This window comes from Oncorhynchus masou, chromosome 24, assembly GCF_036934945.1.
Source record: "Oncorhynchus masou masou isolate Uvic2021 chromosome 24, UVic_Omas_1.1, whole genome shotgun sequence".
Classification (NCBI taxonomy): Eukaryota; Metazoa; Chordata; class Actinopteri; order Salmoniformes; family Salmonidae; genus Oncorhynchus; species Oncorhynchus masou.
Window position 1 is genome coordinate 29,482,759 of NC_088235.1, and position 18,198 is coordinate 29,500,956.

Genomic DNA, 18,198 nt, shown 5'->3' on the forward strand with positions numbered 1-18,198 from the left:
TGCAGGGTAGAGTATCGGGTGGTAGCCGGCTAGTAACAGTGACTAAGGTTTAGGGCAGGGTACTGGGCGGAGGCGGGCTGATGGTGACTGTTTAACAGTCTGATGGCCTGAAGATAGGTGTTTTTCAGTCTCTCGGTCCCAGCTTTGATGCACCTGTATTGTCTCAGCATTTCTCAAACTCGGTCCTCGGGACCCCAAGGGGTGCATGTTTTGGTTTTGCCTTAACACTACACAGCTGATTCAAATTATCAAAGCTTGATGATTAGCTGATTATTTGAATCAGTTGTGTAGTGCTAGGGCAAAAACCAAAACATGCACCACTTGAGGTCCCGAGGACAGAGTTTGGGAAATCCTGTTGTAGATGGTAGGGGGGTGAACAGGCCGTGGCTCGGGTGGCTGAGGTCCTTGATGATCTTCTTGACCTTCCGGTGCTGTAGATATCCTGGAGAGCAGGCAGTGTGCCCCCAGTGATGTGTTTGGCTCTCCAGATTGTGGTTCAGTCAGCCTATCTACAGCCCATCAAGATGCTCTCAATGGTGCATCTGTAGAAGATTGTGAGGGTCTAAAGGGCCAGGCCAAACTTCTTCAGCCTCCTGAGGTTAAAGACGCGCTGTTGCGCCTTGTTCCCTACACTGTCTGTGTGAATGGACCCTTTCAGGTTTTCAGTGATGTGCAAACAGAGGAACGTGAAGCTTTTCACCCTTTCCACTGTGGCCCCGTCGATGTGGATGGTGGCGTGGTCTCTCTGCTGTCTCCTGAAGTCCACGATAGAGCTCCTTTGTTTTGTTCACGTTGAGGGAGAGGTTATTTTCTTGGCACCACTCCATCGGGGCTCTCATCTCCAGGGCTCGTCTGCAAACTCAATGAGTGAGTTGGAGACGTGTGTGGGACAAAATATTTAACTATCATCTATAGGCAAAAACTTAAAAGCTAAAATATTAATCTTGACTTGAATTTGCTCAGTGTTCTTTCTTCTCATGGGCTTTCAAAAGTTCTGTCCGACTGAAAGCTTTCTAGCATTTTAAACATTTGTAGGGCTTCTCTCCGGTGTGAGTCATCATGTGTCTTTTCTGTTTCCTAGAGTCAGAAAAGTTTCTCCCACAGACAGAACACGGATACGGCTTCTCCCCCGTATGAGTTCGCATATAACAGTTTTGAGTGAAACCCTTCCCACAGACTTTACACTGAAAAGGCCGCTCTCCAGTATGGTATCTCATGTGTACCTTCACTTCAGATTTTGATTTGAAACTTTTGCCGCACTCAGACTCTGTGCATTTAAAAGGCCTCTCCTGAGTGTGAATCAGGTCATGCCTTGTCAATGAGGACATGCTAAGCAACAGCTTACCGCAGTATGTGCATGGATAACGCACCCCAGCATGATGTTTCGCCACATGGCCTTGTAACGTCCTTTGTAACGCGTAAGATTTGTCACACTGGGAGCAAGAGAAGTGTTTATCTTCAGGTTTTCTGTGAGCACATAGCATGTGCATTTTCAGTTTTGCATTGTTGATAAAGCCCTTTCCACACTCCCAGCAAAGGCATGGTTTCTCTCCTGTGTGTATTCTCTCGTGTTCGATAACAACCGCTGATAAGTTGAACTTTCTTGGACAGTAGGAGCACTGGTATGGGAGGTCTCCGGCGTGAGTCCTCTCGTGTCTGAGGAGAGCTGCTAAATCAGTGTAGCTTTTCTCACAGTAGGTGCAGAGGAATGGCCCACTGAATTTATGGACATCCAGATAGTGTTTCTTGAGAGGCTTGACACCATTGAAGCTGTTTTCACACATGGTGCATTTCAAGGGCTTTTGCACCAATTTATGCCTGTCTAGCTTTTCTGGGTCTGCAAACATCCTACTGCACTCAGTGCAGTGGAGAGGGCTGTGGGTGAGTGTATGTACTTGGGCCTCTTCAGACTCAGCTCGCAGCACCTTGCACACTATCTTTACAATGTGCTTTCTCATATCATTGATGTTCTTGAACATCTGCCCACAATGAGGACATTTGTGAGGGCGCAGATCTGAGTGAGATCTCATGTGAACTTGCATGCTGTAAGATTTTGGCAAAAGTTTTTTACAAATGCAGCACACTTTTGACTGTTTGCGTTTTTCAGTCTGGTTAGATTCGTAAGATGGGTCTTGGGGTGTACTGGTGGAGGACGAGTCACTGTCCTCAGGTGTTGCCTCAAGAGGAGTTCCACTGGCCAGCTCTGTGTCCCCTCCTTCAGGTTTTTGGACTGTTTCACTGGACATCTCAGAGTCCTTCTCATTACTAGCTGGAGATCTGCTACGCCTTTTCTTCAAGTTTTTTTTCACATTTTAGTCTCGGTTTCTCCAAGCTCTGCGGGTCCTTGTAACTCTTATGACACTTATTCAACATTTCAGGTCTTTCGTCATTTCCATTGAGCTGCTTTGGTCTTTTACCTTTAGGTTTTGACAACTACTTTACACATATTTTTCTGATGTCTCGTCTGATCAAAATGGCACTGGAAGCGCTTCCTACACTGGAGACACTGAAAGGGGCGCTCCCCTGTGTGTATTTTCTGGTGCCGCTTCATGTCTGCACCGCACTTTAATGCTTTTTCTTTAGTCAATTCTGTCTCAGTTTGTTTACATTCTCGTGCTAGCAATGTTTTCATCTTACGCCCCCTGTTTTGTCTAACTGGTCTACAGGGCAACATCAGGTTAGTAGTGTCAATCCTTTGTAGCTTCACTAAAGGCTTGTGAAGCATGGAGGATATGATCGCATCAGACACGTCTATGCTTGTAATTTGTTCTCCATGACTTACACTGGCTTTATGTGTCTTTATTTGAGGCTTTCTGAAAGATCTCTTCTTTTTGACACTTAAATCTTCATAAGTCTGCGCCACCCCATCTGCCCCAATAACCATCACTGTTTCGTACCTGGAGTCCACCTCTTCAACAATATCTTCCATCTCATCTTTTACTGGTCCAATCCCCATAACCTTCTCTTCTTCATTGCCGACATGAACCTCCATGTTCTCATGGTCCACAGGGTCAGCTAACTCTATAGATAGTTTGTTGTTTCTCTCACATTCCACCCTCTCCGTTCTTTCTATTACATTCATACTTGTCCCCGGTTCCATCTCTGTGTACTCTGTCAGTGTTGCAGAGTCCACCTCCAACTCTTTGGTGAATGTATCCATGAAGACATTCAAGGATGATACTGGTGTTTCTGATTCTGTTTGTTCCGTTGCAATCACCCTTTCTAACGGAGGGAGACAGAGAGCTGAGAGAATGCAGTCCCCAACAGTGGAAGACAGAGTATTTAGAAAAGGGAGGATAAATTAGCGAAGCTAACACTGTTGCGGATCCAGGCACAATGGACCTGGTGAAACAAAAGATGACGGATAACATTACTAAAGTGATCGATGTTAAGATAAGAACGGTCTTGGAAGCAATAGCAGGCCATTCAGCTGAACTACAGAGGGTTGTCAAACGTGTTGATGAGGCGGAAGGAAGAATTGCCACAGTGGAAACGTCAACTACATCTATGGACACTAAGATAAAAGCACTTGAGAAACAGGTGGCGGAGCACATTGACGACTTGGATAATCGAGGACGCTAAATCCCCTGCATGTTAGCTAGTGGGAAAACTCCCTTTTGGATCTTTACATGTTTAATTTTTGGTTTTAGTATAGTTTGAGTTCAGGGTTCATATCGTTTGTTTATGCTCGGTGAGATAGAAGAGAGTTCAACACATGGAAAAAGGTACCACCCCACTTTTACAGTAGGATTCAGTCTGAATATTGAATGGTCAAAGTGCAATGGCAGGTAACAAACTGCGTGTATGTACATGGGACATTAGAGGGAGTCATAACCCCATTAAAAGGAAGAAGGTAATGTCTTTTCTGAAAAAGAAAATATTGATATTGCCCTCTTGCAAAACTCATTTGGATGATAAGGAGCATCTGAAATTACAACAAGGGGGTTTGGTCAAGTGTTTTTCTCATCATTCACATCCAGAAATAGAGGTGTAGCAATTCTTGTGAAAAATAACTTACCACTTAAGGTCTTGAATTGTATGAAAGATAAATTTGGTTGCTTTGTTATAATTAATGGTACTTTACAAGGGCAGAACATTTCCATAATGAATATGTACTCCCCCCCCGCCCACCCCCCTGAATTCCTCACTAAGGTATTTCTAGACTTTTCAGAATTAAAACTCAGACACTGCAGTGGTTGGAGGAGATTTAATTGTTTGTTGAACCCCCTTATTGATAAGTTTCCCAGCGGTATAGCTTCACTCTCCTCAAGCTAAGTCACTTAAAGCTATCTGGAGTATGCGGATGTCTGGAGAGCTTTTCATCGCTCCAACAGAGAATTTACTTTTTTCTCTGCACCTGATGGATGTCAGACTAGAATAGATTATTTTTTTATGCCCAGGACGTCTTTGCAGTCTGTTTTATCCGCTAGGATAGGAAACATAGTCATATCTGATCATGCTGAGGTGATCCTGGACATAAAACTTAACGGGGCATTCAATCTGTCAAGACATTGGAGGTTGAATACAACCATTCCTAAATACCATATATTCACATCATATTTTATTACAGAGTTTAAAGCATTTTTCTCTTAACTCTCAATCAACAGATAACCCCTCGCTCCTTTGGGAAACCTGTAAAGCGTATGCCAGAGGTCTGATTATGTCATACACAGCCAATAAGAGGCGGGAAAAGCAAAAAACGTTAGAGGGTGAATTAGGAACTAAAGCGAAAGACTACATTAAAACTCCCACTCCTGCCCTATTAAAGGAAATATCAGTCCTTAGATCAACGTTGGACTCTCTCTGTCACCTTCTGACCTTAGTTCTTTTGTTATGTCTTTGTTTTAGTGTGGTCAGGGCGTGAGTTGGGGTGGGTAGTCTATGTTCCTTTTTCTATGTTGTGGTTATGTGTTTGGCCTGGTATGGTTCTCAATCAGAGGCCGGTGTCGTTCGCTGTCTCTGATTGAGTATCATACTTAGGTAGCCTTTTCCCAACTGTGCTTTGTGGGTGATTATTTTTCCGTGTCAGTGTTTGTTCCACACGGGACTGTTTCATTTGTTTCGTTTATACACATTGTTATTTTGTATTTCAGTGTTCAGGCAAAAAAAATCATGAACACGTACCACGCTGCGCATTGGTCCGATATTTCCTACTCCTCCTCAGATGAGGGGGACAACGATCATTACAGAATCACCCACCAACCAAGGACCAAGCAGCGTGGTATCGGGCAGCAGCAGAAATCTCTGGACTCATGGACATGGGAGGAGATTTTGGACGGAGAAGGACCCTGGGCACAGACTGGGGAATATCGCAGCGAAAGCTGAGCGGCGGTGGTATGAGGAGGCAGCACGGCAGCGCGGCTGGGACACCTCAGTCAACGTTTTTTCCTTTATTTTTTACTATTTTCTACATTGTAGAATAATAGTGAATACATCAAAACGATGAAATAACACATGGAATCATGTAGCAACCAAAAAAGTGTTAAACAAATCTAAATATATTTTGTATTTGAGATTCTTCAAAAATCACCCTTTGCCTTGATGACAGTTTTGCACACTCTTGGCATTCTCTCAACCAGCTTCACCTGGAATGCTATTCCAACAGTCTTGAAAGAGTTCCCACATATGCTGAGCACTTGTTGGCTGCTTTTCCTTCACTCTGCGGTCTGACACATCCCAAACCATCTCAATTTGGTTGAGGTCGGGGGATGGTGGAGGCCAGGTCATCTGATGCAGCACTCCCTCACTCTCCTGAGCCTGGAGAGTGAGGAGGTGTGTTGGATCATTGTCCAGTTGAAAAACAAATGATAGTCACACTAAGCCCAAACCAGATGGGATGGCATATTCCTGCAGAATGCTGTGGTAGCCATGCTGGTTAAGTGTGCCTTGAATTCTAAATAAATCAGTGTCACCAGCAAAGCACCCCCACACCACAACACCTCCTCCATGCTTTATGGTGGGAAATACACATGTGGAGATCATCCGTTCCCCCACACCGCGTCTCACAAATTGGAACAAAAAATCTCCAATTTGGACTCCAGACCAAAGGACAAATTTCCACCGGTCTAATGTCCATTGCTCGTGTTTCTTGGCCCAAGCAAGTCTCTTCTTATTGGTGTCATTTAGTAGTGGTTTCAATGCAACAATTCAATCATGAAGGCCTGATTCCCACTGTCTCCTCTGAACAGTTGATGTTGAGATGTGTCTGTTTCTTGAACTCTGTGAAGCATTTATTTGGGCTGCAATTTCTGAACTTATCTTCTGCAGCAGAGGTAACTCTGGGTCTTCCATTCCTGTGGCGGTCCTCATGAGAGCCATTTTCATCATAGTGCTTGATGGTTTTTGCAACTGCACGTCAAGAAGCTTTCAAAGTTCATGAAATTTTCCACATTGACTGACCTTCATGTCTTAAAGTAATGACAGATTGCAGTTTCTCTTTGCTTATTTGTGCTGTTCTTTGCATAACATGGACTTGGTCTTTTACCAAATAGGGCTATTTTCTGTATACCACCCCTACCTTGTCACAACACAACTGATTGGCTCAAACACATTGAGATGGTAAGAAATTCCACAAATTAACTTAAGGCACACCTGTTAATTTAAATGCATTCCAGGTGACTACCTCATGAAGCTGGTTGAGAGAATGCCAAAAGTGTGCAAAGCTGTCAAGGCAACGGGTGGCTATTTGAAGAATCTGAAATGTAAAATATATTTTGATTTGTTGAAAAAAACGTTTTTTTTTACACTGATTCCATGTGTGTTATTTTATAGTTTGTCTTCATTATTATTCTACAATGTAGAAAATAGTAAATATAAAGAAAAACCCTTGAATGAGTATGCGTTCTAAAACTTTTGACAGGTAGAGCATGTATATACTGTATTCTATTGTATCTTAGTCTGTGCCGCTCTGACATCGCTTGTCCATATGTATATCGTCCTAATTCATTCCTACTTGATTTGTGTGTATATGTTGAGTAATTTGTTAGATATTACTGCACTGTTGGAGCTAGAAGCACAAACATTTCGCTACACCCACAATGACATCTGCTAATCACGTGTATGAGACCAATAAAATTTGATTTGAAGAGTTGTTTCTGGACGGGTTTAGAGAAGCAGTGAAACGACTGCAAAGGCAATGTAAGTTGCTTGTTAGATAGCAACGGAACAGTTCTAGGAAGTGTGTTTCTTCAACTGCCATATTCAGTAAAATAGCGGAAATTAATAACTAACAAATAACTGTAATAACTAACAAAAACAGACCGGCAAAACATGTTAGACGTTCTGGAACGAGTCCTTCTTTATAGCATATATTTGCAATTTCCGTAGAGGAACCCCTGTACTGCGAAGAGCGTATGTACAATAACTAAATTTGCCTTTGCACTCCTTCAAAACAAAGCTTAACGTCGAGAACGTAGACCACTCTGTTGGTGACGTATAGTTGTGGGAACAGAAAACTGTATGGAGGTCAAATGTTTCATCGATTAGTAAATTAGCAGAATCTTGGCCTAAATCCATTTCGTCCAACTTCTAGCACTGCTGGCCACTGGGCTTCAATTCAAGTTGTTTACATTGCCTAAGCAAGTGAAAGACAAACAAAACATTAACTGTAAACATTGCTCACAAAAGTTCCAAAAGAATAAAGACATTTCAAATGTCATTATGTCTATAATAGGTGTCAAGAAAAAGTATGTGAAGCTGTTGTAATTACCTGGATTTATGCATAAATTGGTCATACAATTTGATCTTCACCGAAGTCACAACAATTGACAAACAGTCTGTTTAAACTAATAACGCACAAACAATTGTGCGTTTGTCTTTATTGAACATAACATGTAAACATTCACAGTGCAGGGTGGGAACAAGTATGCGAACCCTTGGATTTAATAACTGGTTGACCCTCCTTCGGCAGCAATAACCTCAACCAAACGTTTTCTGTAGTTGTGGATCAGACCTCCTTCAATGATAGCAAGCTGTCCAGGCCCTGAGGCAGCAAAGCAGCTCAAACCATGATGCTCCCTTCACCAGACTTTACAGTTGGGATGAGGTTGATGTTGGTGTGCTGGGCCTTTTCTCCAGTGTTGTGTGTTCCTTCCAAACAACTCAACTGTAGTTTCATCTGTCCACAGAATATTTTGCCAGTAGCGCAACCAGATACTCTTTTGCGAACTTCAGATGTGAAGCAATGTTTTTTTTGGACAGCAGCGGCTTCTTCCGTGGTGTCCTCCCATGAACACTCTTAGGGAGAGTAGCAACAGTGTTGAACTTTCCCCATTTAGTTGAGAAATAAAGATGTATAGACAATTTGTCTTACCGTGGACTGATGAACATCAAGGCTTTTAGAGATACTTTTGTAACCCTTAATCTTAGGTCTTCTGAGATCTCTTTTGTTTGAGGCATGTGAATAGCAAACTAAAATTTGAGTGTTTTTATAGGACAGGGCAGCTCTAACCAACATATTCAATCTGGTCTCATTGATTGGACTCCAGGTTAGCAGACTCCTGACTCCTATTAGCGTTTGAAGAAGTCATTAGCCTATGGGTTCACATACGTTTTCCAACCAACATTGTGAATGTTTAAATTATGTATTCAATATAGACAAGAAAAATACAATAATTTGTGTGTTATTAGTTTAAGCACACTGTGTGTGTCTATTGTTGTGACTTAGATGATCAGATAAAATGATATGGCCAATTTATGAAGAAATCTAGGTAATTCCAATCGGTTTACATACTTATTCTTGCCACTGTACAGTATCGTAACGATGTGCAGTATTGTAACGATAGTTCAAGTTAAAAAAGGGAAAATAAACATAAATATGGGTTGTATTTACAATGGTGTTTGTTCTTCATTGGTGTCCTTTTTCTTGTTCTCAACAGGTCACAAATCTTGCTGCTGTGATTGCACACTGTAGTATTTCACCCAATAGATATGGGAGTTTATCAAAATTGGATTTGTTTTCTGTGGGTCTGTGTAATCTGAGGGAAATATGTGTCTCATATTTGGTAGTGAGTGGACAAGCCAACCTGATGCTTCACATTTATACTTCTGGTGAAATATGTCTCATTGTTCGGTCTGTGACGAAAGGTACCTGTCCTCTGTAAGAGTGAAGATCCCATTGCACTATAAAATAACATATGTAGCCAGTTCCTCAGCGTAGCCACTAAGCAAGAGCCAGTACAGAGAAGTTTGGTCAGGAGCTGCGCATTGTGTTACTTTATTGTAGGGAAACCAGAGCACACAATTATTTTATTGAGTCTATTCCAGCCAACATCTGAATAAGCCTATCGGAGACTCTAGTCACATTATACATACAATACATATACAAATGAGCTAGCTACTATAAGTATGATTATTAAAAAATATTTAAATCGTACTAATTCAAGGTTTTTATTTACACTTGAAACATCAAACTCATGCATGAGAACATGGCCCAGGGGTCTCGTATGGACCAACTTCAAAATAAACATTATTGGGTGTGATTTTAAAAGTTATATATATTAATTCGATAAACACAATGACTAAACTACCATGTGTTACATCAGTGTTTATAGCTTGCACTATTTCCAACTCTCACCCCTAAAAGCATTGCAGGGATAAGTGTTCCTCACTATGTTATAAGTTCAGAACACAGGGACAACATTTTTCATTACTAACATCTATATAGTCTCGAAAATACGAGACCTTGGGAGCACATGACAATGGAACATTGTGGGAGGTAAACCCATTTGTCTTCAGAGACTAGAACATCTATACATAAAAAAAATAATCCCTTGATTTGAATTTGCTCAGTGTTCTTTCTTCTCATGTGCTTTCAAAAGTTCTGTCCGACTGAAAGCTTTCTCGCATTTTAAACACTTGTAGGGCTTCTCTCCGGTGTGAGTCATCATGTGTCTTTTCCGTACCCTTAAGTCAGAAAAGTTTCTCCCACAGACAGAACACGGATACGGCTTCTCCCCCGTATGAGTTCGCATGTGTCGAGTGATATAACAATTTTGCGTAAAACCCTTCCCACAGATTTTGCACTTATATGGCCGCTCTCCAGTATGATATCTCATGTGTACCCTCAGTTCCTTTGGAGATCTGAAACCTTTCCCGCACTCAGACTCTGTGCATTTAAAAGGCCTCTCCTGAGTGTGAATCAGGTCATGCCTTGTCAATGAGGACATGCTAAGAAACAGCTTACCGCAGTATGTGCATGGATAACGCACCCCAGCATGACATATTTTCACATGACTTACCAATGCCCTCTTCTCCCCGTAAGATTTGTCACACTGGGAGCAGGAGTGTTTATCTTCAGGTTTGCTGTGAATATTTAGCATGTGGTTTCTCAGCGTTGTTATGTTGATAAAGCCTTTTCCACACTCCCAGCAAAGGCATTTCTCCCCTGTGTGTATTCTTTCATGTTCGGCAAGGGTCGTTGACGATTTAACTTTCTTTGGACAGTGGGAACACTGGTAAGGGAGAGTGTGAGTCCTCTCGTGTCTGACAAGATCTGATAACTCAGTGTAGCTTTTCTCACAGTAGGTGCAGAGGAATGGCCCGCTGAATTTATGGACATCCAGATAGTGTTTCTTGAGAGGCTTGACACCATTGAAGCTGTTTTCACACATGATGCAATTCAAAGGGTTGTGCACCAGCTTATGCCTGTCTAGCTTTTCTATGTCTGCGAACATCCTTCCGCAAATGCAGCACACTTTTGACTCTTTCTGTTTTGGGTTCTGGATAGGCTCCCCTGTGTGGATTTGCTGGTGCCGCTTCATGTCTGCACTTCGACTGAAAGTCTTCTCACAAATCTGGCACTGCTTGAATGTATATTTTTCAGAAAATTCTGTGTCGGTTTGTTTCTGTTCTTGTGTAAGAAATGTCTTCATCTTCAGCCCTCTGTTTCTTCTTACTGGTATAAAAGGTAATAATATCAGGTTGGTAGTGTCAACCCTTTGTAGATCCACTGAGGGTTGGTAAAGCACAGAGGATATGATCACATTAGACTTGCTGTTGATTATGCTAAGCATTTGTTCTCCATGACTTCCACTGGCTTTGTGCGTCTTTATTTTAGGCTTTTTGAAAGATCTCTTTTTCCCGACACTTAAATCTTCAAAAGGCTGCACCATCCCGTCTTCCCCGATAACCATCACCGTTTCGTACTTTGGTTCCACCTTGCCTGTCTCGGGGTCCACAAACTCTGCATCATCCTCATCACTAACAGAGGATCTTTTGTTTTTCTCACATTCTTCTGACCTGCTCTCCATCCCCTCTTCTCTTTCTTTCACATCCATACTTTTTCCTTCTTTCTCTACCTCTGTTGCAATCACCACTCGTTCCACGGGAGGAAGACAGAGAGCTGAGAGAATGCAGTCCCCATCGGTGGAAGATGGAGGGTCTGTGAAAGAAGGAGAGGGAACCAAAACTCAACCCAGTAATGCTCAATAGACATAATTTGCCATTGGGTGTGTCAAAACGAATCTATCATATAAAGCATGAAAATGGGTACTGTGAGATGCCTACCATGGTTGTCCAGCGGGCCAAGGTCTCTGTGGTACTGAAGCAGGGTATTCATCTGCTGAGGGTGAGACACAGACTCAACACATTCCTCCAGAACAGAGGGAACATCGCTGAGCAACAAGGCAGCCTGACACAACGAGGAATACAGAGTTAGAAGGAATATAGGTATAATTCACACAATGCCTAAGCGTCAGTCCATGGTTCCTCTATATCAGTGGTCTCTAACCTTGTCTAGCACGAGAGCTACCTTTAACAAATGAAACATGTCGAAAGCTACTTGTTTAGTTCTAGCTTTCGAATAGAAACATTGTTCTCTTCTCCCGCGCAACTCTTCACCAGGTCCTTAGTGTACAAGAGAAAGCAGTACACTATGTTTTCTGTCAATATACCTGGTAAAATAATGGTTAATAAACAACGTCCACCTGCAATTTTTATCCCCAAATTATGTTTTCAGTTCAAATAAAAAACCTGGTTTTAGATTTTCTAGTTTTTCACTCTCAAAATTACAATTGTTCATAGAAAAACAACTAAATGTGATATTCTGAGTCCATATCAATAGCTCAATCACATCAGAAGACCATTTATTTTTAGGTCTGGAAGAAAACTAACAAATTTGGTTCTTCAAGTGTAATTCCCCTTTAATTGCGCATCTGGCAAGTGAGGAATGTGCGAAGGTTCTGTACTGCTGCTGCTCATTTCATGGCAAAGTGTGCAAATAACAAATAAGATACAAATGATATACTTCTGCCAGGTAAGCCTACATTGCAGTTAACATTTAATTGAGAAGGTTTTGGGGAAAGTATTTCTATCAACCCACAAGACAGTTATCACGTCAACTGGCAACACACAGAGTGATAGACAAATGCGTGCACCACACACAAGCAATATTGCTCGAAATTAAGATATTGTGTTAGGTTTGGCTTTTTAAGCCAATAGTGTCTAACAAGGGGTGGGATAATGTTGCATTGATTAGATAGCTGCTAGGAGCTTGTGGTGTCTGTTACTCGTGAGTTTTGTTTGTCAGTTTGCCGTGGAACACGTGAAAAATACATGTACTTTCAGAATTGTTAGGCAAGCTACTCATAGGTGGGTTGCGATCGACCTGTTGACCCCTCCTCTATACGAGTTTATTTTATTTCTACTAGTACCTGTTGGAAGTTTGATACAGGAAGTAGCTTCTCAAGTCTCGAAAGAAATTGCCACATGAGTTTCTGAATGGCTGCATCATAACTGGGACCAAATTCTACAGGAAAAACATCCTAAAACAGAGTAAAGAAATATGAGCTATGAAAACCTCTCAAAAGAGATTAATATTTAAATTGTTGAAATACACAGCAGTGATGTGGAAATGACCCATGGCTATTCCATACCCACATACTGACTGACCTGGAAGAAATGTTCTCTCTCATCAGGGTCTTTTAGAAGGGTTTGAACCAGCCCCAGGAAGTTGGATTCAGATAATCCTACCTCTGCATCAGTCGCCTGAAACACAGAATATAAACATGTTGCCTTCATTAGGACATCTATATGATAGCTTGTCATTTAGGCTGCATATTTTTTCCCCATAATATATTATGGGAAATACACTACATGACCAAACGTATGTGGACACCTGCTTGTTGAACATCTCATTCCAAAATCTTGGGCATTAATATGAAGTTGGCCCCCCCTTTGCTGCTATAACAGCCAGGCACTCTTCTGGGATGGCTTTCCACTAGAGGTTGGAACATTGCTGCAGGGACTTGCTTCCATTCAGCCACAAGAGCATTAGTGATGTTGGGCTATTAAGCCTGGCTAACAGTCAGCATTTCATTTCATACCAATGGTGTTCAATGGAGTTGAGGTCAGGGCTCTGTGCAGGCCAGTTAAGTTCTTTCAAACCGATCTCGACAAACCATTGTCATGCTTTAACAGGAAAGGGCCTTCCCAAAATTGTTGCCACAATGTTGGAAACACAGAATTGTCTAGAATGTCATTGTTTGCTGTAGCGTTAAAATTTCCCTTCATTGGTACTAAGGGGCCAAGTCCGAACCATGAAAAACAGCCCCAGGCCATTATTCCTCCTCCACCAACTTTACAGTTGGCACTATGCATTCGGCAGGTAGCTTTCTGCTGGTATCCGCCAAACCCAGATTAGTCTGTCAGACTCCAGATTGTGAAGTGTGATTCATCACTCCAAAGAACGCATTTCCACTGCTCCAGAGTCCAATGGCGGCGAGCTTTACACTACTCCCGACGAACAATTATTGTGCTGACGTTGCTTCCAGAGGCAGTTTGAGCTCTCAATGGTCCCGTTCTGTGAGCTTGTGTGGCCTACCACTTCGCAGCTGAGCTGCTTTTGCTCCTAGATGTTTCTACTTCACAATAACAGCACTTACCGTGGACCGGGACAGCTCTAGCAGGGCAGAAATTTGACACACTGACTTGTTGGAATGTGACAGTGCCACGTTGAAAGTCACTTAGCTCTTCAGTAAGGCCATTCTACTGCCAATGTTTGTCTTTGGAGATTGTATGCTTGTGTGCTTAATTTTATACAACTGTCAGCAACGGGTTTGGCTGAAATAGCAGAATCCACTCATTTGAAGGGGTGTCCACATACCTTTGTATATATTGTGTATTACTGACTGATTTAGAGTCTCTGCCCTAAGGAGCTCACCTGTGTCCCCCAGAGAGGTGTGAGGGTCTGTATCCTGTCCAGGTGTGGCTGAATGGTCTGGAGGTCTGTGATCGGCTTGGAGCGACACAACTCTAGGACCAGCTGAAACCAGGGCAAACCAGTTAGGATACTTATTTGGGACACTAAACATGACTAAATATGATCATATGCCATCGTTCCCCACACAATGATGAACACTAGTTCCATCCCTCACCCGTGCTCGAAGACCCAGAATAAGTTGGGCCCTCTGTCTGAGGTTCAGAAGCTCTGGAACCATCTCTGTGACCATGGTAACAAACTCATCCAGCATCCCATAATCCATCACGTGTCTCTGCTGGACCGTCTGCCAGATGGCAGCTGAGACCAGCCGCAGTGGTGGAACCATAAGGCGCAGAGAGTGGAGAGGAATACCTGAAAAAGCGAAGTTGACTTAATTTTTCACAAATCAATGTATATGCACCTATTATTGCACATCACAAAACACTCTAGCTTGTGTAACTATTTTTCCAATTTTATGTGATTAGTTGTCAAGAATGTTGTGTGAGAAACATTATTCATCCAGAAACAACCCCTAGGTGTTTCCCTTATTAGAATAATTGAGTCTTCCTTTTGATTCACTTAAGGGAGTTGATCAAAGAGTGGATCTACAATAAAGAGGACAGGTAGTAAGGGTTGTTTCTTGACGGGCCTGGAGATGCGGTGAAACGACTGTGCAAAATAGCAAAGGAATGTTTGCGAGCTAGCAAGCCAACACTTTAAGGACGTTTATTTCTTAAACTGCTTACTGTATTTAATAAAAGGGCATGACATGTTGCACATCTGCAATAACAACAAAAAAACGGACACGGAAAACACATTTTAGACGTTCTGAAACGAGTCCAGTTCCCGTACGAAACAGTAAGAAGTTAGCCATACATATATATCTAACGTTAGCAAGTATGTCCGATATTGCTCTAGTATCGTAATTATTAACATGTTACCATTCCCCCCAGACATTTGTTTTTGCATATCTCTCCACTGCAGTCACACCAGACACCTGGAAATGCAATAAGGTGAACGAAAATAACAACTACTTGTGCCACTGTGCGTGCGTTCTCGAACAAGACTGTGGGGGACCTATTAAGATGTAACACATGAGGTCCCGATAAATGTGTAGTTCCTTTCTTCTTCGATGAGGTTTAAAGGTCGGTTTGCATCCAATAAATGTTGCAACCCCGCCAAATCAAATCGAATTCTATCAGTCGCATGCGCCGAATACAACAGGTGTCGGTAGACCTTACAGTGAAATGCTTACTTTAGAGCCCCTAACCAACAATGCTGTTAAAAAATACGGATAAGAATAAGAAATAAAAGTAACAAATAATTAAAGAGCAGCAGTAAAACAACAATAGCGAGACTATATACAGGGGGGTACCGGGATAATATGTACATGTAGGTAGAGTTATTAAAGTGACTCCACAAATTTCTTGTAAACAAACTATAGTTTTGGCAAGTCGGTTAGGACATCTACTCTGCATGACACAAGTAATTTTTCCAACAATTGTTTACAGACAGATTATTTCACTTGTAATTCACTGTATCACAATTCCAGTGGGTCAGAAATGTACATACACTAAGTTGACTGTGCCTTTAAACAGCTTGGAAAATTTCAGAAAATTATGTCATGGCTTTACAAGCTTCTGATAGGCTAATTGACATCAATTTAGTCAATTGAAGGTGTACTTGTGGATGTATTTCAAGGCCTACCTTCAAACTCAGTGCCTCTTTGCTTGACATCATGGGAAAGTCAAAGAAATCAGCCAAGACCTCAGAAAATAAATTGTAGACCTCCACAAGTCTGGTTCATCCTTGGGAGCAATTTCCAAAAGCCTGAAGGTACCACGTTCATCTGTATAAACAATAGCAATAGTTCTACCTACATGTTGTTAAAAACAAATAGAAGCAACCATGAATAAAAGTAATTTTTCTTGTAAAACATCCAATCTCTAAAGGCCATTTAAAATGTGTACAAACTATTTAACAAAGGTAACATTTTTAAGACACGAAAACACTTTGTTCAAAAAGCTGTCTTTGTCCTTTGTGTACAGGAACGGGGTGGGTCCTTGTCAAACTCACCTCCTCCTGCTCTTCTGGATTCTGGGGTTGCAGGTAGCCTAGTGGACTTGTAACCAAAAGGTTGCAAGATCAAATCCCTGAGCTGACAAGGTAAAAATCTGTCGTTCTGCCCCTGAACAAGGCAGTTAACCCAGTGTTCCTAGGCCGTCATTGAAAATAAGAATTTGTTCTTAACTGACTTTTCTAGTTAAATAAAGGTAAAATAAATTTAATTAAAAATCAATTACCGTCCTGTCCTTCGGGGCCCAGAGGAGATCCCTCCCCTAGGTGCATCGCCTTAGGTGCCGCAGCGCTGTCAGGCCGTGGCCGCCGGGACCTTGGGTGTTGTGGGGGACCCTTCGCCTGGAGTCGAGGCCCCCTTTCTTCTGTACCACCCCAGGGCTTACGCGGCTACCATGGCCACTTCCAGGGAGGGTGGTCTCTACTCGTTTCGCTACCAGCAGGTTGCGGGAGGACCACAGTGCATCCTTCAGACACGTGAGGGTGGGCCAGAGCTTAGTGAAGGCCTTCGGTGGAATAGGCCTTCGGCCCACACCATACAGCACAAGCTGGCAGACACGGGGAAATCAGGGGGCCTGCTTCCTTCCACAGGTCCCTAGCTGCTCTGCACTCCCAGAGCAAGTGCCTCACCGACTCATCTTGGCCGCAGCCTGGACGGGGGCAGGCGGGTGTCCTCACCATGCCCCGGGTGTGCATAAAGGCCCTGACCGGGAGGATCACATAGGCGACCATCCAGGACAGGTCCCGGTGCCGATTCAACAGAGCAGGATAGGCCACATTGCGCCAAACCATTGTGGGCTCGCTTGTAGCAAGCCCGCGCACTGGACACTGGTTCCCGCTCCTGCTCCTGCACAAGAGAGAGAAGAGAGCGGTGTTTAGTTAAAACCGTGACTGCCTCTTTTTCCAGTTTAAAATGTCTTAACTTTTGGAGCTGGACGTAGTGTGTGGGGAGCAGGTCGACTGGGGTCAGCCTCAGGGTCCTGAGGTAAGATCCCAGCCAGAACTGTGCGAGGGCCTGGGTCTTGTTGTTGACCGGGGTGGTGGCAAGAGTGAGGTGTAGCGGCTGCCTAGGAACAAGTACAGGTCAGGCAAGCCTTTTCCCCCCTTGGACCTGGGCCTCTTGACCACCTCCCTCTTCAGCCACTCCCACTTGCTTTCCCCACAGGAAGTGAAAGATCATCCGTTCCAGAGCTAAAAGAGTTGTTCGTGGAGGGGTAAAAACAGAACTGATTCATTAAAGCACAGGTAAAAATCACAGCTTTAATGATTTAAAACCTTGCCCTCAAAAGTCAGCTGTCGAAGTCCCCAAAAACTCAGTCTCTGTCTTACTGTCCCCAGGATCCCACTCCAGTTGTCGTTTCCTCATCCCTCCCGGTCAAACTTTACCCCCAGTACGCTTATGTCAGTCACCCTGTGAAGACTTACAGAAAACCCTGTGAAGACTTACAGAAAACGTTTGACCTCTGTCAATGCCAACAAAGGGTATATAACAAAGTATTGAGAAACTTTTGTTGTTGACCAAATACTTATTTTCCACCATAATTTGCAAATAAATTCATAAAAAATGTTTTTTTCTCATTTTGTCTGTCATTGTTGAAGTGTACCTATGATGAAAATTACAGGCCTCTCATCTTTTTAAGTGGGAGAACTTGCACAATTGGTGGCTGACTAAATACTTTTTGCCCCACTGTAAGTGTCTTATATTGGCCGAAAGCTTAAATTCTTGTTAAGAAAACTGCACTGTCCAATGTACAGTAGCTAATACTGCGGAAAAATGCCATGCTATTGTTTGAGGAGAGCTCCTAACAACAAAACACTTTTTCACTGCGATAGGTTTGATAAATTCACCTCTGAAGGTGAAATGTCTACTTAAATTCTGAAATCTTGCTGTGACTCATTATCCAAAGGGTCCCAGAGATAACATG

The 18,198-nt window shown here is 42.6% G+C and overlaps 1 protein-coding gene across 3 annotated transcripts; it reads right to left on the minus strand.

Annotated features, from left to right (window-relative positions):
• Positions 1–9,083: 9,083 nt before the first annotated feature.
• LOC135512020 (zinc finger protein 3-like) lies at positions 9,084–15,264 on the minus strand. 3 transcript variants are annotated; one of them, XM_064933608.1, is made up of 7 exons: positions 14,944–15,132; positions 14,373–14,569; positions 14,159–14,260; positions 12,889–12,984; positions 12,651–12,761; positions 11,506–11,560; positions 9,084–11,380 (listed from the first exon to the last, which is right to left on the minus strand). In XM_064933608.1, the coding sequence occupies exons 1-7, from the start codon at positions 14,975–14,977 to the stop codon at positions 9,786–9,788; spliced, it is 2,190 nt and encodes a 729-aa protein (XP_064789680.1). In that variant the 5' UTR covers positions 14,978–15,132; the 3' UTR covers positions 9,084–9,785. The 3 variants fall into 3 exon arrangements, with proteins under 3 accessions (XP_064789680.1, XP_064789678.1, XP_064789679.1); XM_064933606.1 differs by having other exon boundaries at positions 11,506–11,629; XM_064933607.1 differs by lacking the exon at positions 14,944–15,132 and adding an exon at positions 15,139–15,264 and having other exon boundaries at positions 9,085–11,380; positions 11,506–11,629.
• Between the last annotated feature and the right edge of the window lie 2,934 nt (positions 15,265–18,198).